Below are 26718 nucleotides of genomic sequence, written 5' to 3'. Positions count from 1 at the left end.
CGTCTGAAGAGAAGCGCGCATACAAAAGATCCACAAGCCAGTTGAAGTCAGCCAAAGCCCCAAAGACACAACACACAACATTTGTGAGCAGCGCTGCCAGCGCAGGCAGCAGCGTTGCAGAGATTTTTTTACATGTTGCTTGCGACAAAAGCTAAATTGTGAGAGAAAGAGCGACAGAGAGAGAGCGAGAGAGGGAGAGAGTGTGGCGCATGCGTAGCCGGTGAGCAGCGCAGTTGACGTTAGCAGCGCTGCTAGTTAGCGACTGCGCGCATAACGGTTTTCATTAAGGCCAGTTCACAAAATGGTGAGAACAACAAATGCTAGTTGGCTCTTAGGCTTGTTGTTGGCTTATTCAAATGAACAACACACAGACACACAAACACACAGATACACGTATGTGTGTGTGCGCTCTCTTGCTTTGACTCTCTGGCTTTGTTGTCAAAGGCACACACAGCTGATTGGCGGCAGTTGTATGCGGCTCACTGTGGCGCGGGGGCGGGTTAGCTGCCTTTACTTTGGGGTTAGCAGCGCTTTCACATTAAAATAGCAAAGCAACAACAACTAGGGAGTTCTTGTTGTTGCTGCTGCTGCTGCTGAGTGCAAATGAGTAGCGCAGCTTGTCGCCATTCTTTGTGCTGACCAGCGTGTGAGTGTGTGTGTGAGTTTGTGTTATAATTTATGCACGTCTTCAGGTTAAGAAAGTCGAATCTTTTAACACTGCGCCAAGAGCTGTTTCCGCGCTCTTTTTCTACACGCTCGCGCTCTCTCTCTCTTGCTGATAAGCATTGCATACAAATTAGCTGCAACTGTTGCACTTGCCCGCCAGCAATTGTTGCTAATTAATGTTTTTAAGCCAGCAGTCACTTTACCAAACACAAACAGCATTAACAATTAATCAATTAGACTCACACACAGCGACAGCTTATTAAGAAAATCGTTTTGTTTGCCTCTTCTTGTTGTGGCTCATCACATTTTTCTGTGTATTTATATTTGCTTTTTGGTTAAGCCACAACGCGTTGAACTTGAGAGACCTTGACACTGACGCTGCTCCACAGCAACTGCGGCCAAGACCAGACAGGCAACAAGTTGCGGCCCATTCTTTGGACAAACATCACACAAAAGTGTGGATGCTGTTGCTGTTGTGTTGTGGATGCCAAGAGCAATACGCTCCACACAGCAGCTCAACTTAACTCTTGAGAGGCTGTGATAAGCCGCCAAGCAGTTTTTTTCAATTAGCATTGATTGCATTAATTCTGTTTTGGCTATGCGGCAGCGGAAGTGGCATCATTAGTTATGCGCTGCATGTCTTTTGTCAACCTGTTCCAGCAACTTTTCTTTATTTGCTTTGGCTGCGCTCTTATCATGCATTGTTATTGTTTCTCTTGTGTTTGCGCGGCAGCTAACAAATATTTGATTTGAACCTGCCGCATTTGGTGGCTCAACAATAAGAAATTGGGCGCTGCCAACTTGCTGCAAAACAAATAAAAGCGTTCGTAGTAAATTACAATTTACAGCCTAAAAGTATGCAAATTTTTGTTTACTATTCGTTCGTTAGTTCGTGCCCTAAGTCTTTCATATTTGTGCGCTTGAAAAATGTAAAAAAATTATACAAAATGAATTAAAAAAATAACAATCAATGCGCAGTTAAGCAAAATAACAAAAAAAATTTAATAAGCTAAGTTATTAACAGAATTTAATAGTAAATTATTATTGCTTGCAGTCTGCGTACATCAATTTGATGTACTGAATTAACTTTAAAACAAATTTCAATAGACGCACATTATTCAATTTAATACTTTTTTATTTCAGTTAATCGTTTTTGTTTTGTTTAAATTTAAAATTAGCAATAAAATACTATGCAAATAAATGTAATAAATAAATGAAGCTTAAGCTAAACAGCAGAATGCTGCCAATGTTTGTTTTCAAATGTGAGTGTGTGTGTGTGTGTTTACAAATAAATATTAAAATTGCAAAGGCTTAGACTTAAACACTAGCAACCCCGAGTCGTGGAGGAATCACATGGCCAGGCAAACGGTGCTGCAGCTCAATATGCACTGCAATCCGGCTAATTAAATCCGTTAACATCAAATCGCAACGAATGTGCACTACGCATTGTTGTCATTGGCAATAACCTTGTTGATCCACGGCACAAAGTGTTGAATGTTGGTGTAGACGCCGGGCAAGTGCTCGCGACCGCAGCCAATGCCCCAAGAGACCAAACCAATGAGCGTTTTGCGGCCATCAATGGTGAGCGTAAGCGGCCCACCACTGTCGCCCTGACATGAGTCACGACCGCCCTCCTTATAGCCAGCGCAGAGAAAAACCTGCAAGGGAACAGCAGAGTTAATAAATGAATTTTGGGCATGGATGGTGTTGAGCTTACATCATGTATAGCCTCACGGCGGCCGGCAGCGCGAAACCAGCGCTGGCAGCGATCATTGGAAATGACTTCCACATCCACCTCCTGCAGCACCGAGGGCACTGTGCTCTGGCCATGCCGCGTGCGTCCCCAGCCTGCTACAGTGGCCATTTTGCCAGTTAACTTGGTTGTTGGCGGCGGCAGACAAACAGGTATAATATGTTGCTTGTAAACCACATTGCGATCGAGTCTTATCAACGCTACATCGTTCTTAAAATCAGCGGGATTGTAGTGTGGATGCACCTCCTTGCGCTCTATGGCGTACTCCTCATGATTGAAGCGCTCCTCCTGCGCACGCACATCCCACTCACCCAAACGTATTTTCATATTCGAGTTGGTGGTGCTGGCAACAACAAAAGACAATAAATTGTTATTAGAGTCAAGCGCATTAACTAAAAGGCAACACTTACGTAGCTACGCAATGAGCAGCAGTAACCACCCAGCGATTGGATATTAAAGCGCCACCACAGCTGAGCTTGCGTGTGAGAAAGCCGCTCTTGATAAGCGCCACCTGCCAGGGATGCGAGCCAAAGCCAGTGGAGTGACCGCCCACAATGCGATTGGAGCGCGAGTAAACTTCGCCGCAGCCTGCGAATAAATCAAAGTATTAAATTAATAAAATTGCTAATTCAATGCAAGACATAAAACAAAGTGCAGCTCAAATAAACATAAACGGTGCATTGGAGTGCGCATAAGAGAGTGTGACAGAGTGAGAGTGTGTGTGAAAGAGAGAGAAAGGTAGACAGTCAACAGTTGAGTGAGAGCAAATACCAGGAACGGGTCGATAGCTGGCATCGTTGTAGCCACCGCTTTCATATTCTTGCGCCGCCTCACCCGCATTCAGATCCAGCACATTGCCCACAGCAAAGGGCTGTGCCTGCGGCGTCTCTGCAGCTGGGCCTTCCGCTTCAAAGAAGCTATCCAAATGATTGGTTATGCCCAAGTGGTTGCTATCATGCTCCCAGCTGTTCAAGCTGCTGCCCCCGCTGGGACGATGCAGCGTTGAGCTGGCGCTAGCCAGCGGTTTGTAGCTGCTGCTCTGGCTATGGCTGCTGTAGTGCGTTGCTGGTCGCTTGGTGCTGTAGTAGGCGTGGCTGGGATAGGCGGGGCGTGTGGCTGTAGCAGTGGCCGACGACAGGCCGTTGTTGCTGCTGTGATGTTGCTGCTGCTGCTGCTGCTGCTGTTGATGCGGCTTGCTGGCAGTGGGCGCCAGATCGGGATATATGTCGTGCAAGTGTATTATGTCACCTGTGTGTGTTGAAGAAGCATGTGGATGATGATGACGATGATGTTGCAGTTTTCCTAAGTGAAATTCACTTGTAGCTTAACTACTTGGAGGTCGACTTTCGACTTTCATTGCTGCTCGCCCGACTGACTGCTCTGGTCGACTATATTATTATGTCAGCTGAGCCAATGAAGTCGAAATTAAACTCGCCAAGGCGCAGCGTAGACAACCGAACACTCATGTATGAGATAATTTTTCGCACGTAATTCACTTAAATGAAAACAAAACAACAACAACAACAAACACAACACAACACAACAGAACGTCAGTGCTTCATTAACACTTTCTTTGTATATTCAAGTTTGGTTTTGTTTTTTGGCTGGCCGAGTTTGGACCTCAGACAAACAAAATTTCGTAACTCTGGCGCTCGAAATTTTCCCACAATTTAATTTTTTACTTTTCTCGTGCAAAACAAATAAATTTACCAAAAACCCAAAAAGCTAAAAAAAAATTTCACTTTTCAAATGCAAAAAAAAAAAAAACAAACAAAATTTGGTTCAACTTGGTTTACTTCCGCAAAGGAAAATTTTACACTTGAGCAACAAGCCAAGCAAAGCAGCAGCAGTTCCCAAAAAAATGAAACATAAAGAAAAACCAAATATGAATAGCATTTTCCCTTTAAAGAAAGTGAGTAGCCGCCAAAGAACGAACGCGCGCTTTTATGCGCTGAGCTTGCAAGAAAATTACCCAAAAATAAATTAAATAAAAATTAGCTTGGCTTGCGGTAAAAACTGGTATAGAATTATTTACAACATTTTGTAATGCGTTGTTGTTGTGTTTTGTTTTTATTGTTGTTGTTGTTGTTTGTTACACACAGCAGAAGCCTAGAAAATTAAACAGAGCACAACAAAATGGCAGCAAGCTACTTAGTAACTGTCTAGCGCGCGTGTATGCGTGTGACTGTGTGTGTGTACATAATATTTGTTGTTTTGCTATAGCTTCGCTTTGTTAATCAAATGATTACGATATGCACTTGATGCCTAACGAATTTGGGCAAGGAATGTAAGTACAAAAAAAAACAATTGAAGTGTTAAATTAAATTTAAAAGAAAAAACGAACTGCTAAACTTGTTTACGTTGCGTTTGCTTAAACAATAAATAAATGTGTGCAATAGGAAATAGTGGAATTCATTATTTGTATTTACTTATATGCAAAAGTAAATTGAAAAGTTGTAGCTGATTTTATTTATTTTTGTTTGCTGAAGTTTGCAATAAATCAATTCAAATAGTTTTTGCTTTTAAACTACTTGTGGGTTTCACTTTACTAATTAAGTTGCATTTATTTAACTTTTATTGCATATATATAAAAGTTAAATAAATGCCAAAATAATTTATATAAATCAACTTATATATTTGCTTACATCTTTGCCGTCTCTAAAAGTAAAAGTATAAGATTAACTGCAGTTAATCAAGCTTATCAATCAACAAAATAAACAATTGTATAAAATAATTAAATAAATTTAACTAAACTAATGAATTACTATGTAATTAATTAAATTGATTATTATATGCATTTTAAGAACTTTAGTCTTGATGGTGATATGATGAGAACTAAGCATGAGTTTTGTAATCAAGTTTTCAATATTTGATTTTATCTAAACTTGAATTGATAGTTTAGATAAATTTATAAAATTATTAATGTATTTGTTAAAAGCAACTTTTATCTTATTTACAATTTAGTTATGTGCAACAACAGAAATATTCTTTGACTATTTGCTTAGAGCTCTGCAGTCTGCAATTTAAAACTAAATCAAATAAACTGCACTCAACATAATTGTTAACTCTACAGATTGTTTGCTCTTTAATGCAACATACCGTAAGCAATTGATTTAATGATCTACCATTGACACCTACATGTTAGCTTGGCTTGCATTTGATTTGGTAATGGAGACGCTTGCGTGTGCTTCTGCCTAGTTAGCCCTAAGGCTGCCATTTCGTCTAGTACCAACTCATGTGTGTGTGTGTCTGTGTGTTTGTGTTGTGGAGCAATTTGTTGTCATTTTCGAAATGCGAACTAATTTATTGCGCCATTATGCGCAGAATTGCATAAGTCGAAGCGCAGCAATTTGCAAAATACAAAACAAAAACAAAAGCTAAAGCGCTAGAGCAACTGCAATATAATTGGAAATGCAGCTGGCGTGGTAGAATCGTTTAAACTCACTCGTATTGTTGACGGGCGCTGCATGCGGCGACTCCTCGGCATCGAGATCTTTGTCCACGCAGCATGACCAGATCATGCCGCCCGAGCAGAGATCCAGCGGCTTGCCGCCGCCCAAGACGCACGAGATGGACAGACCGCACTCGAATTTGTGGCCACGAAAGCGGCACGACTGCGGTATCACTGAAAAGCAGAGCAAAGGAGTGAACATTAGTTAAAAGCACAAAGCAAATAAAAGGAATTGAAGGGCGCTACTTCGACTAAGCATTTCCATGACGTTGTTCTCGCTGTAGTAACCGGAGCCGCTGCGCCGCGACAGCGCATCCAGTATGAGCATGTCATGCTCCTGCTGCGCGCTTGGATAGCCCAAGGCGCAGACGCTGCCGAACAGACAGAGCAGCAGACTGAACGCTAGCCAAATATCCTTTAACTGTCTGTGGCGGCAACACATAATTTGTGGTTGCTGCTGCTGCTTGCGGCAGCTGCGCGCACTTTCACTTTCCAACAAAAACTAAAGCACTTGCTTTTAATGCTGCGCACTTTCTTTTTGTTACGATCCTGCGCTATAACTAATAAAAACAATGCGCCAGGATTTCACTTTTAGTTTCAGCTATTTGACTATGCAAGCGCAACGAGCAATTTTTCACGGCACGCGGCGCACGCAAAGAAAATTTGTAATTTGTAATTTGTTTTTGGCGTTTTCACGCGCTTTGCTGTTTATGTCGTTTGTTTGCTTAACGTGTGCAAAGACGACCGCACGTCGGGAAATTCAGCTCAGAACTAAGTCAAAGCTGTGTGTTTGATCAGCAACGAAGCGACGACATTTCACCACGCCGAGACACGAAGACGCCGACGAGCGTAAGAAAGCGCGAGAGAGAGCGCATCGCTCACTCGCTTAGCAACATGTTGCTGCAACATTTGGCGCTCAAAACGGTTTTTGGTCAAGGTTTCAACCAGCAACAACAAATAATCTATAATCTATAACATGTTGTTGTTTAACACTTTCGAATGTCTTGCAGCAGCAGCAGCAACTGCGGCAGCAGCAATTGTCGTTAATTGCAGTTGATTTTCCTGCTCTTGAGTATCACTTTTGCTTTTTTTTTGTATCTGTGTCTATATTACATGTCGCCGCTGTCGATGCCATTGAACTTGCTCGCTGCAATTTGCGTTCACATCTTGTGCTATTTGCTGCACTTTTGTCAAAAGCCAACTATTTGTTGCCATAATTTGCGTTTTATTTTGGTTAATCATTTTAATGGGCGCTTTCTTTGGGCCATATGTTAATGTCGTAGCCGCGCTTGAGAGTATAAAAAATAATTAACGCAGCGCTTGGACTCTTAACTTGACTTGGCTGTTTCTCTAAGGTTAATTGGCTGTGTTTTGTCTTTTCGAAAGTGCAATTAAAACAGAATTTGCGCGTGAACACCAAAGAACGCTTTACTTTCGCCGCTGCAACTGACTGAACTGAACTTGACATCAAACTGAAGCTTTGCATAAGCTAAACGGGTTCGAACAAAAGACTTAGGCAACAAACTTGCTAGGCGAACAAGAAAGTGAGCTAACTATAACACAAAATTTAAATCAAGCGAAATGACTTAAGCAACAAACTTGGCATACTTACAGTCCAGCTCATCGAAGAATTTTGCTTGCTTGGGCAAATCCTTGTTGATCGCCTGCTTCAGCTGTGGTGTTATGACAGTGTTGTAAACAGCGTTATAGCTGCTGCTGCTGCTGGCAGCATAAACGCAGCAGCAACAGCTGAGCCACAACAATGTTGCTGTTGCTGTTGTTGTTCGCCATGCAGCTGCGCGCATTTTGCAATACTTTCGTTTATTTCTTTAAACGCAGCTATTGTTGTTGTCGTTGTCGTTGTTGTTGTTGTTGCTCGTTTGTGCAATTGCTTGTTTCACTTTAATTCACGTAGCGGCGCGAGTTTTATGATTGAATAATCGCTTGTTTGCATATCAGGCGGCGTCGGCGGCAAAAATTAAATTAAATTAATGCTTAAGCCACAACAATTTTATGCAATTTTATTATTTTTGGCAACACTCGAACTATTTTGCACACATCTCTTTTATTTAGTTCATAATTTTACTCCACTTTTATTTTATTTCTGTAATGTCACGCACTTTTCTTTGAGTTGGGCGCCTTGTTATATACGAATGCTAAAGCGCTGCGTTCGCGAACGTTTTGCGGTAACGTCAAGACACTTAATAAACAGTCGGCTGACAAATTCAAAAAATCAAAGAGCCATCAACACGCTCAGCAGCACCAATACACACACACACACACGCATGCAATGCTGAGACTATTGAGTAATAAGCAAAGCAGCGCCAAAGAGCGCACGTCTGTAAGTCTCTATGTGTGTGTCTATGTGTGTGTGTGTGTGTGTGAAGAGACACACTCGCATTGAAATCGAAAGTGAAAAGCAAAAAGGCAAAGACGTGGCCTCTGCGACTAAATGTTGTCGCTCACTTTGGCAATTGCATATCGCGTATCGCATGTTGTCTGACTGTTAACTGTTGCTCTGCTTGTTTGTTATTGTTGCTGCTGCTGCTGTTGTTGTTGCGGCATGACTAATGTCAAATTTAGTGGAAAACAAAATTAAAGAGGAAGTTGTAGTGTTAAAAATTCAGCAACTAAAATCAACAATTGCACAAATTGCAACAGGAAAAACCAGCAGCCAACTTAGCGAAAGCCACACACGCATGCAACATCAACATCTTATTTCAAGTTTATTTCAAGCGTGAAGCTGCAGCAGCAGCGACAGCAGCAACAATTGAAAATTGATAAGCCATTAAACAATAAATAGAAATAATTGTAAGTTGCAACGTTAACGTTACGTTGAGTTCAGGGTTAAGCACAAAATTTTTAAGCTACTTACAGCATAATATTCATTTATTTGTTTCTGTTTCGGTCTTTGTTGTGTTAAGCAATTTACAGCTTAATGTGTTTAATGTTTAAATTATGTTTATTGTGTTGACTTGATTGTGCCATTTATGGCAGCCACCACTAAATGGGAAATGGGCCAGCGCCAACGGTTGCTTGCCAAATGACATAACAAAGCAAATTGTTGTTGTACGTGTTGCCGCTGTAAAGTGCGTAATTCAAATATAAGCATAACGCTGCAATAAGCAACAAGCAAGCAGCAGCGTTCAAGGTCGTTCATTGTGCCACCCACCCACTTAAAACAGTTGGCCACGCCATGTTTAATAAATCTAATAAATTATAATTTGTTTACTTATCATTTTCTGTGGATTGCTGTGGATTGCACATGGCCATTGCTTAATGCTACACACGCCATAAACTACTGAGATTTCTGCTTGACAAATAACTTAGAGCTAAAGAGCTGCCACTACAGCTGATTGTGTGCCACCACATCCTCCACCCAGTGCAGACTCTTCTGCAGATTGTGATAGATGCCGGGCTGATGATCGACGCCGCAGCCAAAGCCGGCGCTGGTAATGCCCACGAGCACAAAGCGGCCACGCTCCTTGATTACCAATGGACCACCAGAGTCGCCTAGTAAGAGAAAAGCAAATTGAAAATAATTTAATTTAAATGCAATTAATGTAAAATAAAAGCTTATACAGAAATAATTAAGCTTATAGTGTCTATATGAAAGGAAAGCAATATTATAAGCTCATTATATAATTTATAAAATATTTAAAATAAAATAAAACAATCAAATCAAATGAATTTATATAAAAGGAATATAAATTAAAATAAATTTACATACATTTATTATTATGAACTCATCATGAAAATATGGCAAAGTTTTAATAGAATTTATGCACAGTAACAAAAACGAAATTAAATGTAAAATATTATTATTATTATTCTTGTATGAGCTCATAATAATAGTAATGAAAAGAAAGTAGTATAAATTTAAAATTTGATTTTGAGCTCAGTAGAGAGTAAATAATATATGCGTTTAAAATTTAATTTTAGCTCAAAAATTGATTTATCAATTGTGTCTGCAGTCTTTGCATGCCGCTAAGCTCAGCTTATGTTAAATTTGCATAGCAGCTGCTAGAGCTAACAGCACTGTTAATGCTCGCTGTTACGACTGCGCCCAAGAGTATGCAACACATATTATATATTCAGCTTACCTAAACAAGCATCCATATGGCCGTCCGAGTGACCGGCGCAAAACATCTCTGACTTGATTTCCACATTAATCTGCTTGCTCTCATGCCAGCGAATGCATTCCAATGTAGCTGCCGACAAAACACGAGTTGAGTGAAGTGTGAATTGAAATGACTGATTGACTGATTGCTGGGCACTTACAAATGATGGGCACGCTGGCCACCTGCAGCATATTGGTGCCCGCATGGCCCATGTGCGCCTCGGTCTTGCCCCAGCCAGCGATGAGGCCCTTGCGCCCCACCAAACGCAGCGGATACTGTGGCAGGCAAATGGGCAAGATGTGCTCACTGAACGCGGTGGGACGCGCCAGCTTAAGCAGCGCCAGATCATAGCGATCGGGTTGTGTAATGCGAAAGTTGAAGCGCGGATGGATAATCTTCTGGAGTACGCTGTGCTTCTCCACGGGCAGCGGCTCATGTATGTGCCCCAGATTCTGTGTGTCCAGCTCACCCAGATACACCGTTATGTCAGCCAGCTGCGCCTGCTGTATGCAATGCGCAGCCGTCGCGACCATATTCGCCGAGATCAGCACACCGCCGCACTGATACTCTGCAATGCGTATGTGCGCCAGCCATGGATACTCGGCGAACTGCGCCGGACGACCGCCAATGATGCGCTTCTGCAGCGTATTCTGTGAGCTGCGCGCCAGACCGCACTCGGGCTAATTGCCCCGATGTTGAAGAAAGTTGTAGTTGTAGTTGTAGTTGTGCAGTTGCGCTTATTAATCAAATTTTCAAATGGACGTGCACTTACCTTAACAGCCAGCAGCTCATTATCGTCGCGCCGCCGCAGCATAATGCGCTTTGGCAAGCTCAGGCTCATTTTGAGTTTGCTGTAATCGACGAGGTTCTCCAGCGGCGACTGATAATGGGCCGGATGTGGATGCTGGTGCGATTGCTGCAGCTGCGGCTCGGCCACGCAGCAGCTGAACAGCCACTTGTTGCTGCCACAGCCTTTGGCATGCTTGCCGCCTTGCAGCCAACAGGAAAAGCTCAGCTTGCAAGGCCAAACGCCGCTCTGATGCACACACTCGGCCGGCACGCCCAAAAGCGTGTTGAGCAGACCTAAGCCAAGAAAACAAGTTGTGTCTTCATTAACAAACTATAAGCTAGCTAATGGCACTGAGCTTAATTTAATCAGATCATTCACAAAAAAGAAAGAATTAAGTTTGCTAAATATTTAATGCTTTCGCCCAACTTTTGGATAGTTAATAAAACTTTACGTTCGATACATTCTCTCTGGAATGCCTTTCTAATTAATAAGCAACAAAGTCTTATAAATTCTCATAAACTGAAATGTTCTAATCATTTAATTGTACATTTAATAGAACAATTAACTCTCTTGGAATGGAATTCGACTAAATCAAGCTTAATTATTAAGTGGAATTAAAAGAATATACTATGTATTTGCATTATTCATTACCATTAACATAAATGCATTTATTTACATATTGCTAATGTTCAGTTGCTAGCTAAGTTTTAAATATATTGTTAATAAAATTCTTTATATTTAATTTAGTTACCATTTGGAAGAGCGTTGAACTCTCTTCAAATAAAGTGTGCAAATTGTTTGGAATTTTTATTATTAAGAGTCTTGTATATTTATAAGTTTATTTATTATTTAAAACGTGATAACTTTATGCAATTCAATGGCAATAATTGTTACAAATATATATGTATTAAATACTTACTGGCCTGCATTGGCTCAATTTGGCAGAGCAGCAGACACAAGCTGAGCAGCAGCAACTCACTTAGCGGTCGCAGCATTTTTTTTTGTTATTTTTATTCTTATTGAAGCAGTCACAGTTTTGCAGTCACAGATTGTTAGTGGGCGTGCGAAGCGTTTAGCACAATTTGTTGGCAGTTTAAATTGCCGTTGGCAGCACAACTTGTTTATTTGTTGTGTTGTTATATTCTTGTGGTTGTTAATGAAAGCATGACAATTTTTTATTCACTTTTTATGTCGTTGATTTGTTGTTGTGGCGCGTAGCTTCTGCTTTTCCATTTCGAGTGTCTGTTTCTACTTAGATTTCTTATGATTGTTGCTCCACTTTTACTGCTTCTAACTGGTGTCAGTTGGGTGACTCAGCTGCTGCTGCTGCAAGCCAAGCTGGCTGTGTCCTTGCCAAAATGGGTTAATGGATACACGCACTGACGTCTGATTCTTAATTTCTAGCACTCGTTAGCGTATTATACCACAAGTGTGCCAATTCTAGAGGCTTGGCATAGATTTCAGCCAACTGCAGCCGCACGCAACGCGCAAAGTTTCACACATTTAAAGAAGCGGCAAGTCGGCGACAGCGAACCGCACGCGTTGCGGGTTAGAATCTAACTGGGCGCTTGGCGTTTGGCGCAGCTTCAGCTACAAGAAAACCAAAACAACAGGTTGGAAGCGGCAGCAACAGAAGCAGCAGCAGCAACAGCAACAGCAGCTTGATCTGATCTTGGTTCTTTGTGTGCTCGTTTACAGCTTTGGGCGCTTGGGTGCTTGGGAGCTTGGCTAATTATTACGAAACGCAGTGGCGTCTCTGGCGCAGGAAATGTTTGCCAAGTCAAGTTATAATTATTTTATGCGACATAATTGCAACAACCGCTGAGAGCTGTCAGGTTTCATTCATATTTATTTATTTATTTTGTTTTGTCTTTTTTTTTGCGCGATCGCTCGCCACGAAATGAGAGCAACTCCAACTCTATGGCTGTCACTTTGTGTGCGTCTTTGTTGAGTTCCAAGTGGCGTTCTTTCTTTTATGTAACTTTCTAAAAGCATTTATTTGTTGTTTGTTTGAGCCGCGCTCATTAACATATCAAATGTTGAAAATATGCGCTCACCAAGCAAGCATTGAATTTATTTTCGTGCGCTATAGAAAACTTTGGAGCAGCACTTTTGTTTTTTTATTTATTCCAAATACTACACGCCCAATGCGAATACAAAAAATACTTAAATTCCACACGCACACGAAACTCACTAATACACAAGCAGTCTCAAGTGCAAATTCTTTTTTGAGAGCATGGCAGCCAAAACAATTGCAACACCCGCTGTTGCAACAGCAGCAACTCTTGCCCAAGGCAGCAACATGGCTTATGTGCAGTGCCAGAATCTAAAGTACAATGCCATTATTGTAGGCTGGCTGGGCATTATCATATCCACTGTTATTATCTCCAGCTCCATGCTGGTCATACACATGGAAGGCGACATTGAGCTGCTGTTCAAAGATGTTGCAGATCAGCAGCATGAATTTCTAATGAATCGTAAGTGCGCAAATACTAAACTAATAATATTTGCGAAAATCTAAAGTATATAATGTTAAGCAGTGTTGACTATCTTTAGCACTTGTATCTATGGCCTGTCGCTGATCAACTTGGGCGTCAATCTATTGCTGCTCATTGGTGTTGCTCGGGTAAGTTAAAAAATCTATAATATATTCAACAAATATTTATGTGCAAAAATTTACATAAGCCAAGCCAAACTAAAAACATTTTTATAAATGTTACGCTAAATAGTTGCAGCTAATTTTATGAACATAATCAACATAAGCATATCACAAATTAGTATACAATTTGAATCAATATATTTTAAGTGATTACGATTGAATTCATTTTAAAGACTTTCTCAAAAAACAATACCAAGTGTATTAGATTTTTATTTATATGAGTTCAAGGATGGATTTCTATAACAAGCAATAATTAATAAACTTGCTTTTTGTATTAATTTTAAAGACTTTCTCATAAAATAATACCTAGCATATTAGCAGATTTTGTTTGAAGAAAATATTTATAACAGTTCAAGGATTCATTTCTTCACAATATATGATTAAAGCAATTAATGTTTATTACGCTTTTAAAACCACAGGCGCTACACATTGATTAATTATATATTTTTTTTCTAACTTTACAGGATTCGAGTGGCCTGCTCTATCCCTGGCTCATTTTACATGGCGTTACATTTGGCTTTGCGCTTTACCTGGCTGTGTTCTATGCCATCACTGGTCTGTTTATAGATCTCTCAAGCTTTCTCATGTGTCTGTTAGTCTTTGCTCTTGTGCTAGGTAAGTTGTAGTCACCACATAATTAACTAGAACTAATGTTAGTTATCTGCAGTAATCTTTTATAAAATATATCATGAGATCTTTACTCTGTTTCGCGTTATGCAGCAGCAATCGGCGCAGTCTGTTGCCCCATGGCACAGTCAGCAGCTGGAGCCTGCTTGGGCCAGCGGCATGCCCTATACACCGATTTATATGCCGCGTATGGCATTGGCGAAAAATTAAGTGATACAATTGGCAGTTGTGTATTTAAATCAAACATTTACATAATTTATTTACAAAAAATTAGTTCATAAATAGTTACAAATTACATAACAGCGCATATGACTAAATACATTAAATAATAATTAAATCGTATGCATTAAATGTAAATTTAAATTCTATAGAACGCCAATATGCGCCAATCTGCAATGCACTTAGTAAGTTTAATGTAATTGTTTAGCGCTGTGTGTGTGTGTGTGTGTGTAGCTTAAGCTAGAGGCATAAATAAAGTGGAAGCATGGAAAGCTGAAGAAATGAATGTATGTACATAAACAAACGCTTAGCAAAGCGATAAGCGAGCGAATAAATTAAATGTTGGCAGTCAAGCCAACCACATAGGAAATCCAGTCCACAGTATAGGCCAGACGATGATAGATGCCCTAGAAATATAAGAAATATTAAATATGCATAAGCACAATCGAAACAAACAAACTTACAGGCTGACCACGCGAGGCGCAGGAGTAACCAGCCGAGACTACTCCAATGAGATACCAGCGTCCATTCTTTTCATGCATCAAAGGTCCGCCCGAGTCGCCTTGGCACGAGTCCTTGCCGCCGTTTCTGTAGCCAGCGCACAGCATCTCCTGATAGATAACAACATTGATGCCGTTCTGTCTATGCCAGCGCTCGCATATGCGATTCTCTATAACCGGCACATCCACAGCCTGCAAAGTCTTGGGACGCAAACGCGAGCCAGGATTCAACGCACCCCAGCCAGCTGCCCAGCCGTATTTGCCTAGGAAATCTTCATTCTTCTCGGGCAAGCAAATGGGCGCTGCAAGTGGCTAGACATTAGTAGCTGTGCTGCAACAAATTGTGGCAGCTGCTTACCTATGTGCGGCATAAAGTGCACAGTGCGCTCCAGCGTTAGCACAGAGACATCGAAGCGATCTGCCTGCGGTGTAAATTTGAAATACGGATGCACATCAATGCGACGCACGCCAAAGGTGTAGGCGGGCAGCGGCTCGACGGCGGAGTTGATGACATAGTCGCCCAGCGTAACATGCACCTGACGCGGCGTTGCACGTGCCACACAATGACCAGCGGTTACCACATGACGACGCGATATCAAGGAGCCGCCACATCTGCAAAAATTATATGAGAAATGCAATAAAGAAAATCATTTAAATTATTCAAATGAAGTAGATTTTGAGTCTTGCTGAAGAACTAAGAATTAATGCTAAGCTAAATAAATTAATAAAGAAAGTAATTAAGTATAGTTTGACTATATCTAAAGCACTCAGTTTGTATAGTTATAATGCTAAGCTAATTTGTATTTAAAAGTTTCAATTACTTTGCGTGAATTTAACAATAAATAAGTGAATAAAAAATTATGTCTAGTATGTATTTATTATAACATTTATTTATGGTTTATAGTTTGATAGATTTCAGCTTAATTACCTGGATGATCCAATGCGTATGTATGCCTGCCATGGAAACGAGCCAAAGCCCGCATCATCGCCACCCACAATGCGACGCTGCGCTGTCTGCTTGGCCAATGAGATGCCGCAACCTGTGTGAGTGTGTGAACAATAAAACAAATTAAGCACTTGGCGCAACAAGCTGAGAGCTAAAAATATATTATGCAGGTTAGTAGCAACTCGAGCAAGACAATAGCGTTAGGTCAGGTGATCCACAGGCAAACAGTGAACAAACCACACACAAAAATTAAATAATAAACAATAAGCGCCGCTTGGAACTGCCGCAATCTGTAAAATCTGTGTACGCAAAATTCAACTTTCTTTTAATTTAATTTACTTATGTAGCTAAGTGTGTATAAAAAATGATATGAGGTGCTGTTGTGAGCGGTTTAGGGATAAACATTAGCTGTATATGTGTCTGTGTGTTTATGTCTTAATTAAACTTAACTAAATTAAGGTGCGCATGCTGAACAATTTCAAATTTAAAGTTTAATTGCAGCGGCATTTCCATTACACTTAACTTTTTAGTAGCGTGCAACAACAACAACAACAACAACAATGATTTATTGCAGTGCAACAACAATTAATTATAAACAAGCAATAAACAAAATGCTACAAAACAATTGCATGCAACTAACTTTAGTTCCTGTAGCTTCAATTTAATTTAAATATTAAGTGCACGTGCTTGCAGAATTATTTTTATTTTTTTTGTTTTAATTTCTTAGTGTCTGCCTGTCACTCACTGGGTTCGTTGTTGACCGGTCCGTAGTTCTTTTGCGGCAGATCTGTTAGATCAACCGTATTGCCCACAAAGTCCGAGCTGCGCAAATTGGCGGACTTGGCCGTGCGATGGCAACAGCCGCGCAGCAACCCACTGCAAGTGCCTTGAATGAGGCCGCCGCTGAGCCAGCAGCCCAAAAAGAATTCGCAGGTGCCGCCCCGATGCTGGCATTCCATGTCCGTTGTGATGTCCACTGTGTAAATGGTTTGCATGTAGGATGAGCGAACAGTTGTGTATGCATGTGTATGATATGTGTGTGGTTGTGTGTGTGTGTGTGTTGGGAGTATTAGGCCTAGTGCAAGCAGTTCCCAGCAGCGACACTAACTGAAGCTTAACTTAGACAACTAACAACTCTCTCAATTCGTTTTAAACTTGAATACTGTGCGCTTACCTTTCTCCTTAAACGTGCTGGCTGATTGTGGACTACTGGTGGCCTCCGAGGCGCTGTCCAAATCCTGCAGACTGTAATCATTGCGCACATCCTGCACAGCAGCCAACTCATTGATGCCAAAGTTTTGATCTCTATTAAACAAAAGAAAAAGGCATATTTTTGTATATAATAATATAAATGTTTAGAGACTTTCTTGTGCTCGAAATATATTAATTGATATTGTTTATATGGTTTTAAATGGAGTAAATTGATTGATTGTTTAAACTAGACTAAAATATATATAACAAATTGAATTTAAAAAAAAGTGAGAACGCAAGAGCTTTTAAAAGAGAGATTAACTTAATAAAACTAACATTACATTTACTATTGACAAATAGTATAAAATAATTCATTATAGTCTCTTTGCTATTATGAATTAAATTGCAGGCTCTGTTCTCAACAATAATAAGTTTGATATATTGAAAATTTAATAGCGCAGACAAACTTCAAATAAACTGCAGCTTTTAGATTTAAGTGCAACGAATTCAATTGAACATTTTACTTTTATATACTATAATTTACTTGCTCACTCACCTGAATGCAATATTATCGCTAAAGTAGACGCCATTGCCGGAGGGCGCGCTGCCTGCGTTACCACTGGGACCTGTGGTGCCCACATTATCATTGCTGGGAAAGACAACACGCGGACTGCGCGAAGATTTGTACGGAAAGTAGCGACTCTTGCGCGAGCTTTGATAGTCACCAGGCGCTACATACTCATTGAATACTTTCTGTGGTCCAAACTGACGCATGGGACTGGGCCCGGTGCGGAATTCAGTGTCGCCAAAGTAGAGACCACGCTGCAGACGCTGCGGTAAAGCAGTAATGGGTCCATTGATATCGCCAAACTTGGTGACATCGTCACGATAATGTTTGCCCGCTGCAATGGCAGCATTGAGCGTATGCGGCTTGGAGTTGGCTACCAGGCCAGGAAACTCAAAGCTTGAAGGTGAAACCTCAGAGTCAAAGTACAGCTGACGCGTGTGGCGTGACTCGTGCTCAAACTGCGTGGGCGTGGGCGCAGGCTCATCCGCAAAGGCAGACTCAGAGTCATCGAAGATGGGACTGTCCTCGCGATAGGCTTGTGGATAGAACGGATTGGCTGGCTTCAAGCTGTAGCTGGGAAACTGAAAGCCCACGCGACGACTTGTGTGCTCCGGCTCAGCATAATCCGTGGAGCTGGCGCTGGCCAGCAGATCGCTGCGCTCAGTGCGTTCCGTAGGCAGCGCTGCGCTAAGCTCAGCAGCAAATTCTTGCGCGACAGCAGCAACACTTGCAGCTGGTGGACCAAGCGCGGACAAACTGGCATTGCGACTGGGACGCAGCTGCAGCAAAGCGTTGCTGCTGCTTGCCTCGGCGTCAGAGCTCAGCGGTATGTACATGTAGTTGCGCTTGCGTCCCTGGCGCGTAACATTCTCCGGCAGCGTCGGCACCAGCTGCTTGGGTATGGTAATCAGCTCGCTTTGCGGCAGCTCCACTGAGGGCGCGGGTACAATTTCCACATCGCTGCGACGCTGCGCTGACGGCGACGACTGACGCGCACTGCGATAGCTGCCAAAGGACTGCACAATGCTGCCATCCTGACGCTGGCGCACATCCTTAAAGCTAACATCGTCCTGGCGGCTGAAGCGCTGATAAGGCGCATAGAGATTGCGCGCAGTGGGCGCGCTGGTGGCTGCACTTGTCGCTTGCCAAGGCGCCAGCTGCTGGCCGGTGAGCAGTGCGCTGGCCACAGTCGAAGTGGGCGCGGTTGCGTGGGCGGCGTGCAGGCAGACGCAGCAGCAGCTGATGAACAGACTGAGCTGCAGCTTAAGTCTACTGTGTGGCCATTTGCTGTGCTGCTTATTGTTGTTGTTTTTACTGTGCTTGTTATTTGTTGCTAACATTTTACATTGAGCGTTATGTTGCGTGTGTTGTTGTTGTTGTTGTTGTTGTGGTTGCTGCGGTGGTAATGACACTGACGCCTAATTAAGCTGCAGCTGCAACTTCCTGCTTGCTGTTGTTGTTGTTTTTATGGCGATTTTGAACTTGAACGTGGCTTCTATGCAACACTGCCCCTTGCTGTTGCTGTTGCTGTTGCTCTTGCTGATTGCTGTTGTTGTTGTTGTTGCTGGCAGCTGCGTGTCGCGTTCATTGATCCCACTACACTGGTTTGTATTGCTTTTTATTTATTTAGTTTTATTTTTATCTGTGCTGTTGTTTTTTTCGGCGTTTGGGATTTTCCGGCGCTGCACGCTGCTACAAATTCAGTTTCAGTGCCTGCCACGGCTTAGCTCGTGTGGCAAGTTTCAGTACGCGCAGCACTCCTTGCCGGTTGCTGCTGCTGCTCCAATGGCAATTATGGCAATTGCTGTTGACGCTTCAACAGCCAACGTTTCATGTGGCTGCCTGCATGGCGCTGCTGCTCTGATGATCTTGCAACGAAGACAGCAACAACAACAATTGCTCGGCCAGCAAATTACTTCCTTAATTGCCTGCAAGCAAAAAAAAAACAAAAACAGCAACATGCATGAATAATATAAATAAACAACAAGCGGGTTGGCATTTAATAAAACATTTTCGGTTATTAAACGGCTTAGAGCAACAGCCATTTAATGTGGGTGTGGTCACATACGTTTATGCCTCTTGATGTTGCATGCAACAGCGCTAAACGCTGTGCTTTCATCTTGGGGGCTTTAATCAGCGATTTGCGCATTAAATGCGCATTAAGCCGACAACAAATTAATTGTAAATTACCGATTTACGCTGCAACGTTGTGGCAAGTGGCAGCCAACTTGCGTTTCCTCGGTCACAAACCGAGCTGCAACAGCAGCTGACTTTTTGGCAACCGCTTGGCAAACCAGTTAATGAAATAAAATTCGCTGCTCAACTGGAAAGCGGCAAATTCACGTTGCAATTGCTTTTATTTTTCTTTTATTTTCTTTACTATTAAAGCTTAAAGTTGCGCCGTGTGCAGGCAATAGAAGGAAATGAATGACGGCAATAAAAACTCAAGTTGCCAGTTGCAACTTGCAGTCAACTGAAAAGTACTTTAGCTTGATTATAAGTCGGGTTATATCGAAGATTTGCCTTGAACTCAACTGCGCACGCGTGAAAGGTTCAAATTGTATAAGAATTTCTTTCAATTTAGCAACAAAGCATTTCCTAGTAGCTGCTCTCAATTGCAAAATTAATGTTTAACTAACAAATTTGAGCAATGACGTACAGATTATAACACAATTCTTAGTTTATTAACACATTTGCTATGAATTCAATTTTTGCTAAGAGCGAGATTTAACCGTTATTTAAATAAGTTGTAGCTGCGTATTTTTGTTAAGAACATTTTGCTAATAATTATAATGTTCAACTATTATTCATACATATAATGCACACATTTATTTATGCAATTATATATTTCCATTAAGAAACTGTCTATAGATATTATAAATAATTATTTTATTATTATTGAATATTTATTTATTTATATCGCAAGTGCATTAAGTAATTTCAAATATTTTTATTATAACTACAATAATTTTATAATATAAATTTAAAGTATTTGCTTATTAATTTTGCAACTAAAATATATTAAGCAACTAACTAACGTTTCTTGAACTATAATTAATATTAAAGTAAGACAGAAATAAGTTTTGTTTAGTTCAAGATAGAGCATCGCTAAGTTGCAAGATTCTGCTTTGCTTTATTTGCTGACTGTGGTCAGTGAAGCAGAAACAGCCAAAGCAACAGCAACAGCAGCTGCTTTGAAAGTAAGAGCTGGCAACAATTTTTATATTTATTTTTATTTTTTGCGCTCAGCTGCGTTGCAGCTGATGTTGACGCCGCTGCCAGCGTATTTTCACTTTCATTTCGAGTTCAAACACCACGCAGGCAGCTAAAGTTGCTTGTTGCCAGTTGTTGTTGCTGTGGCTGTTGCTGTTGCTTCCTTTGGCGCGGGCGTTTTATAAAGACTGCAGCCAACTTGACATTTTGAACTTGATTTTGGTATTGTCTTTGTCGTTGACAGTAAAAGGTAAAGGAAAATGCTTGGCTAGAGGGTCAAAGCAGCAAGCAGGAAGTATTAATGAAACGTGAGCAGACGTAGCTCAGCCTGTTTGAAGATTGTTTTGCATAATAGTTAACACATTGCGCTGTGGTACTAATAGATTTTGGTTATGAAATGTGGCAACGCGACTGGTTTTGTCAACATGCCAAACTGCACGATTTTGTGTATGATGCAAGCAAATTTTCATACATACATTTGCACTTATATAAAATGCGTTGCAAATTGTTTTAAGCAGCAGCAGCTGTAGCATCAACAATAACAACAGCAGCAGCATCAATTATTGCAACGGCCTTGTGAAGGACGCCGGAAACTGGAAACTGAGTCTTCGATATTTATGCTGGCCTTTCTCTCTTTTGGGTTTGCCTTTTCGCCTTGTCTTTTATTCGCTGTTATGCTTTGTAGTTTCTTTTTGTGCTTCTTTCTCTTTTCGTTGCACGCATAATTCACATTAATTTCCAGCTGTCTGACTGACTGTTTATTTGTTTTAATTAACAATTGTTGCTGCTCTTGAGCGTCTCGAGCTTTTGTTGCCTTTTTGTTTTTGGGCCCTACTTTTGTGCCGCTGTTTCATCTGCATGTGCACTTTGTTTTAGTTTTGCGCTAACTTCAGCTACAGCTACATAGTGAAAGTTTTTTGGTTGCAAACAATGCGTCGTTCAATTCGTTCGCTCGTTCGTTCGTTACGTTTCGTTTATGCGTTGTAAACAAGCAATTTTTTTCTTCTGCTTTGCGTTGTTTTTTGTTGCTTTTTCGTAATTGAGATAAATGCATTTTAAATGCGCAGCAAACAGCTGAAGATGCGTATACAGCAGATTGCGCATACGCCGCGTTTGACTAGCTACACGCATAATTCCAACATTCAAACCCGAAACAAAAGTAAAACAATGCCTAATACGCAAAATCACAAAAAACTAAACAACAACAATGGCGCCAGACAAGACAAGACAAGAAATGTTGTCTTTCTCTAACTGTTGCTGTTGCAATGTTATCATTGCGGCTGCATCTGACGAGTTGCACATAAATAAATGTCAACGAATGGAAAATGTGCATGCATGTAATTGGCAAATGGGAAATTGCTTAAATTACGGCATTAAAAAATTTGTCAATTAAACTTGCTATCTGATGAGCATAATGTCGCCAAAGATTGTCTAAAGCAACAAACAAGCTGTGAGAGAGACATATCTTCAACTCCATATAAAGCCAACGGTATAAACAAAAATTAGAAACTACGTTGGCTAAAATAAAATTGATTTATATTTATTACAAACTAGTTCTAAATTTGATTATATACTTTTGTTGTATTGTTTATGTTTTGTTTATAGTATTTATTGCAGCTTAAATATAAGCATTTATTGTATTTAAAAAATATATTTGATTGCTTTTTATAACAAAGTGCAATGTTCAAAAGAAATTTGTTGATTGTTATAATATAAAATAAATATTTGTAGAATTGATCAAATTAAATTAAGCTTCAATTCTATTTAACATTTTTGTTAATATTTTAAAATAGTTATTGATTTATTTGTGGCACAAATTGTTTATTGTATGTTTAATTTCAAAAAGTGTTTATAGAATTTTTTGCAATTTAAAATGAAACTTGATTATTATATTTAAATTTGTTTTCAGCTTAATCACCGCCATTTAAATTGAACTTTTCTTCTAAATTATTTGTCCAAGCTTAATCACAATCGCTTGTAGTTAACAAACAGTCAAACGAATTAAATAAATCTAAGCAATTATTTGAATTGCTACCAATTGCCAATTGTTGTGCAGAAAGGTCAAAGCGTTTGACTTTCCCATGCTGACAGCAAGTGGGTCAGCAAACTCAAATGAACAAAGGTATGGAAATTGGTGTCATGCCATTGGCACATTTAGCCAGGCCAACAAAATTAAACATAAACACAACACAACACAGAGAGCGATACACAGATACGTGGTCGAAAGGCTGGCAAGCGTACAACTCTATTGAGTAAGGTAAGTGCAGTTGATTTTGGTGCGGTTGCCACAACTAGAGGCGTTGCCACAATCAATAGATGCGCCGCCACAGCGAGAGAGTAAGAGAGAGAGGGGACAGCGTTAATTAATATTCAATACACGCGCCAGCGCTGCGCTGCGCAATTGTTACGAATGTGTTAAATTAATACCGGCAGCAGCGAAATGTGTTAAGAAGTAGCAGCAACAACAACAATTGGCAACTAGCATAAGCAGTGCATGCAAATGAGCAGCAACAACAATATAAAGCTTATGCATGAACATATCAATAATGCTTATGTAATTAGCGCCACTTGGCGTATGCGCAATAATAATAAAACTGTTGCACACTCAATTTTTTTTTATAAGCAAATCGCTTTTTTGCTTGTCAGCATTAGATAAGCGCCATAAACTTTACATATACAACGCTTACTGTTTGCTCGCGTCAAATGATGCTAATGACTCGTGCAACTTAAGCTTCGATCTGCTCACTAACCACACAAAGCTGCTAAAAACTAAAACAAAGCGCTCGGCATGAATTTATATTAGCCTATCAACTAAAGGGGCAACAGTAGCGCCAGACATAATCGTTGGCAAACGCATTGAGAAATCATTTATGTAAAGCCAAATGAAGCCGCAAACGACAGAAAGAAAGAAAGAAAGATTGTGGCGCCAGCAACAAAATATAATTTATATTTACATAAACAATAAAGTAGCAGCTGTATATGAAATCCATTGCCATGGTCACAGTTTAAGCGGAACTTGTTTTTCGTCAGCAGACGCTGTTGAACTCGGATACTCTCCCAAGCAATGTTAATTGCATAACATTAACAAAGCAGCAACTTTGCTTGCTGCATGGAAAATTCTCAAGTTTGTGTCTTAAGTCTTTCGTAATGAGACAGCAGCAGCAGCAGCAGCCGCCGCAATTCAATATAACATGCTCTAAAGCGCATGCAGAGCAATACGAGTTTCTCCGCTTATGCAATAAGCAAAGCCCTAAATAAAAAATAAAATAAAACCACTTAAGGAAAACAAAAAAAAAAACTCAACGAAAGAAATGCACGAAAAAGAGATGTTACCAAAAAAAAAAAAAAAAAGATTGCTATATATGTATTTGTGGCAGCGTTGGCGTCAGCTGCCCGATAATGAAGTTCATGTCATATGCACACACACACACACACACATACAGCTGCAGCAAGCTATAAAAAAATCAACGTTGCCAAATAATTTGTTGGCCGTCTTGTGGTTTTAAGCAAATTTGGGTTAAATTTTCGTTGGTTTTGCTTTTGTTTATATTTTTGTTTTTTGGCTTTTTGTTGCGTCTTGTTTGCCCTTTTTTATTTATTTGCTTTCAACGCACTTTTATTTATGTTTTCCTGTTTGCTTTTGTGCGTCTCTGTTTTTTTCATTTTGTTTTTTGCATTTATTGTCTGTCGTTGATTTTATGGGCAACTTGACATGGTTTTCTTTATATTTCATAGCAGCTAGTCCGGCTCATTTATTATTCAATATGAGTGTTTATTGCAAATGTTTATTATATAATAATAAACAAACTGAATTTTGACTCAAGTGCAATTTATTGGGTAAGTTATGACAAGTGCGGAGTTGTTAATTGATTTGATTTTTAAAGTTGAGTGGGTTATTTCGTAAGTGAACTGTAATGTTTGCTTGAATAATAAATTTTGCTTTATTTAAATTTAAAGAACGTGTGCTTTGAACAATATTTCGTTATCGAAGTTTATTAGGACCTTTTGCTTTATATTGAATTGAGTTTGCTTAAGAAAAAAAATATTTTCTAAATTCACAAACTTCAATCCAACTGGAACTATTTCTAAGAATATTTATTTCAAATGAAATTAGCAATTTGAGTTCATTGAAAATAAAAACGAACTGTAACTGATCGATCTACCTGGAATTATTGTAAAACTCTTTAAACTATTCAAACTACTCGCAGCTACGAAGCCATATAATTTTGTTAATTTCTTTGAATGCAATTAATACGAATACTTTCCACATGTTGCAAGCAAACATCGCGCCATGTTGACGCGTTACATGTGCGCTCAGCAATTTGTGTTCATATGTGCATAAGCTATATTGCAAGATTTATTAGATAATGACGCTTTAGTTGGCGCCATGGCAAAGTTTCATATTTCTTTTGATTTGCTTTTACAATTTGCTTGGCTGTTGCAATTTGAATGATTTAATCGCTTGTCGCGCCAATCGATCGATTGCCAATAAATGTGATTGTGATTGTGATTGTGAAATTTATGCAAAGTTTATTGAAGAGAAGTGTAGCTTACCAATTAATGCTGCTGCTGCTGGGCCCAGGTTAATCCAAAAGTATTGTAAGCTGGCGTTTAAAATTGTAGAGCGGCTGCTGCTGCTGCTGGGCACAGTGGAAAGAAACACAGTTGAAAAATAAGATGTTGGCAACAGAGATTTGAAATTTTTGTTTATACGAATTTAATTTGGTTTGGTTTGGTTTGGCTTGAGTGAATGTGTTTTATTTTGTTATGATTTGATTTACAGACAGACTACAAAGTGATTAAAATGCAGCAAACGCTAAAAATATTATTTACGCTGTAGCAACAGCAGCAACAGCAACACGAGCAGCAGCAACTGTTGCTGATTGCGATTGCAATTGCAAAATCAAATCACTTTCACTGTCAGTTTGCTGGCGCGCAGCCGCAACGAAAATGAAATTGCAACTCACAAACAAACAAACAACAGCAACAACAACAAAAGCAATTCAATTGCAATTTCAAACTCAAACCAATACAATTTCAAAGCACGATAAACACAGCGAATTTAACAATTGTTATACCTCTCACTCTGTGTTTATTTAAAGCAAAACTTAATCCTTAATCCTTTTGGGCACACACACTTGCACACAACTTGGCAAACACTTACAGCAAACACGCTTTGCTTCAAAGCCAAACTAAAAACACGAGCGAGGCGAATAAACGAACGAGCGACTCACGTACCGCAGCGAGTATGACGAGCTGTTGGTTTGCGTTTGCGTTTGGCGTTTGGTTTTAGTTTGGTTTGGTTTGGGGGGAAGGCGAGCGCACACACGACCTTCTTGAGCAAAGTCTCAAAGAAGTCTGAACGCAAGCGCAGCAGCAAAGCTTGAGCGAAGCTGCCGCCGCCGCTGCTGTTAACTGCGCAGTCGCTGCTGCTGCTGCTGTTGCTTTCGTTGGCTCTTCCTACTCGACGGCCGCTGTGCTGGTTTTTTTTTCCTTTCATATTTTTTTTGGACAAACCAAAGCAAAGCAGGGAAAAACAGCTGTCGCTATGAGGCAACAATAAAATGCACAGAAAGCATAAAAGCGTTGCCAAAGCGACGAGCATAACTGTGCGTGTGTGTGACTCTATGTGTGTGTGTGTGTGTGCGTGTGTAACAGCCAGCGCTTTGTACAAATATGCACAACAACAACAAAAATTATTGCCTAATGCCGGCGCCCTCGCTTAATTGCCAGCCACCCCCCACAGCAAAGTATCCCGCTCGCTGGGCTAAGCTATAATTAAGCTATGCAAGAAACTTAAAGCATCATTGAGCGCGCCATGGTCAGCAGCTACAAAAAAGCAGAACAACATATTTATTTAATGTTTTGTGACGTTCCGGTGACATGTTGGCGACTTGTCGCTGACAGCTAATTGCAGTTGAGCGAGCGATTGAAATGTAAGCGCAGCGCTTGTCAAAAAGCGCGCGGCTCAATCTATAAATATATAATATAGCTATAAAAAAGAATTAACACAT

General features: G+C 40.3%; 2 protein-coding genes across 2 annotated transcripts; one reads left to right on the top strand and one right to left on the bottom strand.

Annotated features, from left to right (window-relative positions):
- Window positions 1-1837: 1837 nt before the first annotated feature.
- LOC108594677 (CG13744) lies at window positions 1838-26018 on the bottom strand. Its single transcript, XM_033293264.1, has 19 exons — window positions 25869-26018; window positions 25259-25341; window positions 17480-19419; window positions 16907-17037; window positions 15715-15826; window positions 15145-15398; window positions 14751-15088; window positions 14646-14693; window positions 13117-13248; window positions 10764-10871; window positions 10152-10671; window positions 9974-10081; window positions 9221-9383; window positions 7483-7595; window positions 5865-6044; window positions 3191-3667; window positions 2830-3007; window positions 2384-2762; window positions 1838-2324 (listed from the first exon to the last, which is right to left on the bottom strand). Exons 3-19 carry the CDS (start codon window positions 18829-18831, stop codon window positions 2106-2108), a joined length of 4812 nt encoding a protein of 1603 aa, XP_033149155.1. The 5' UTR covers window positions 18832-19419; window positions 25259-25341; window positions 25869-26018; the 3' UTR covers window positions 1838-2105.
- Window positions 12898-14385, top strand: LOC108597595. The gene is made up of 4 exons (XM_017984217.2): window positions 12898-13258; window positions 13322-13407; window positions 13905-14055; window positions 14108-14385. Exons 1-4 carry the CDS (start codon window positions 13018-13020, stop codon window positions 14275-14277), a joined length of 648 nt encoding a protein of 215 aa, XP_017839706.1. The 5' UTR covers window positions 12898-13017; the 3' UTR covers window positions 14278-14385.
- Window positions 26019-26718: the final 700 nt, after the last annotated feature.

Source organism: Drosophila busckii, chromosome 2R (assembly GCF_011750605.1).
Source record: "Drosophila busckii strain San Diego stock center, stock number 13000-0081.31 chromosome 2R, ASM1175060v1, whole genome shotgun sequence".
Taxonomy (NCBI): Eukaryota; Metazoa; Arthropoda; class Insecta; order Diptera; family Drosophilidae; genus Drosophila; species Drosophila busckii.
The sequence above is the reverse complement of the archived record's forward strand: the minus strand, read 5'-3'. Positions and strand labels throughout refer to the sequence as shown.

Bases quoted from the DNA above. Each gene is read 5' to 3' on its own strand.
- LOC108597595 (XM_017984217.2), top strand. From the start codon at position 13,018: ATGGCAGCCAAAACAATTGCAACACCCGCTGTTGCAACAGCAGCAACT. The intron at 13,408-13,904 runs GTAAGTTAAAAA...CTAACTTTACAG, and splicing joins TGCTCATTGGTGTTGCTCGG to GATTCGAGTGGCCTGCTCTA. The intron at 14,056-14,107 runs GTAAGTTGTAGT...AGTTATCTGCAG, and splicing joins AGTCTTTGCTCTTGTGCTAG to TAATCTTTTATAAAATATAT.
- LOC108594677 (XM_033293264.1), bottom strand. From the start codon at position 18,831: ATGTTAGCAACAAATAACAAGCACAGTAAAAACAACAACAATAAGCAG. The intron at 14,694-14,750 runs GTAAGTTTGTTT...TTATATTTCTAG, and splicing joins GCGCCTCGCGTGGTCAGCCT to GGCATCTATCATCGTCTGGC. The intron at 10,872-13,116 runs GTACTTTAGATT...GCCCATTATCAG, and splicing joins CAGCCTACAATAATGGCATT to TCGCCGCTGGAGAACCTCGT.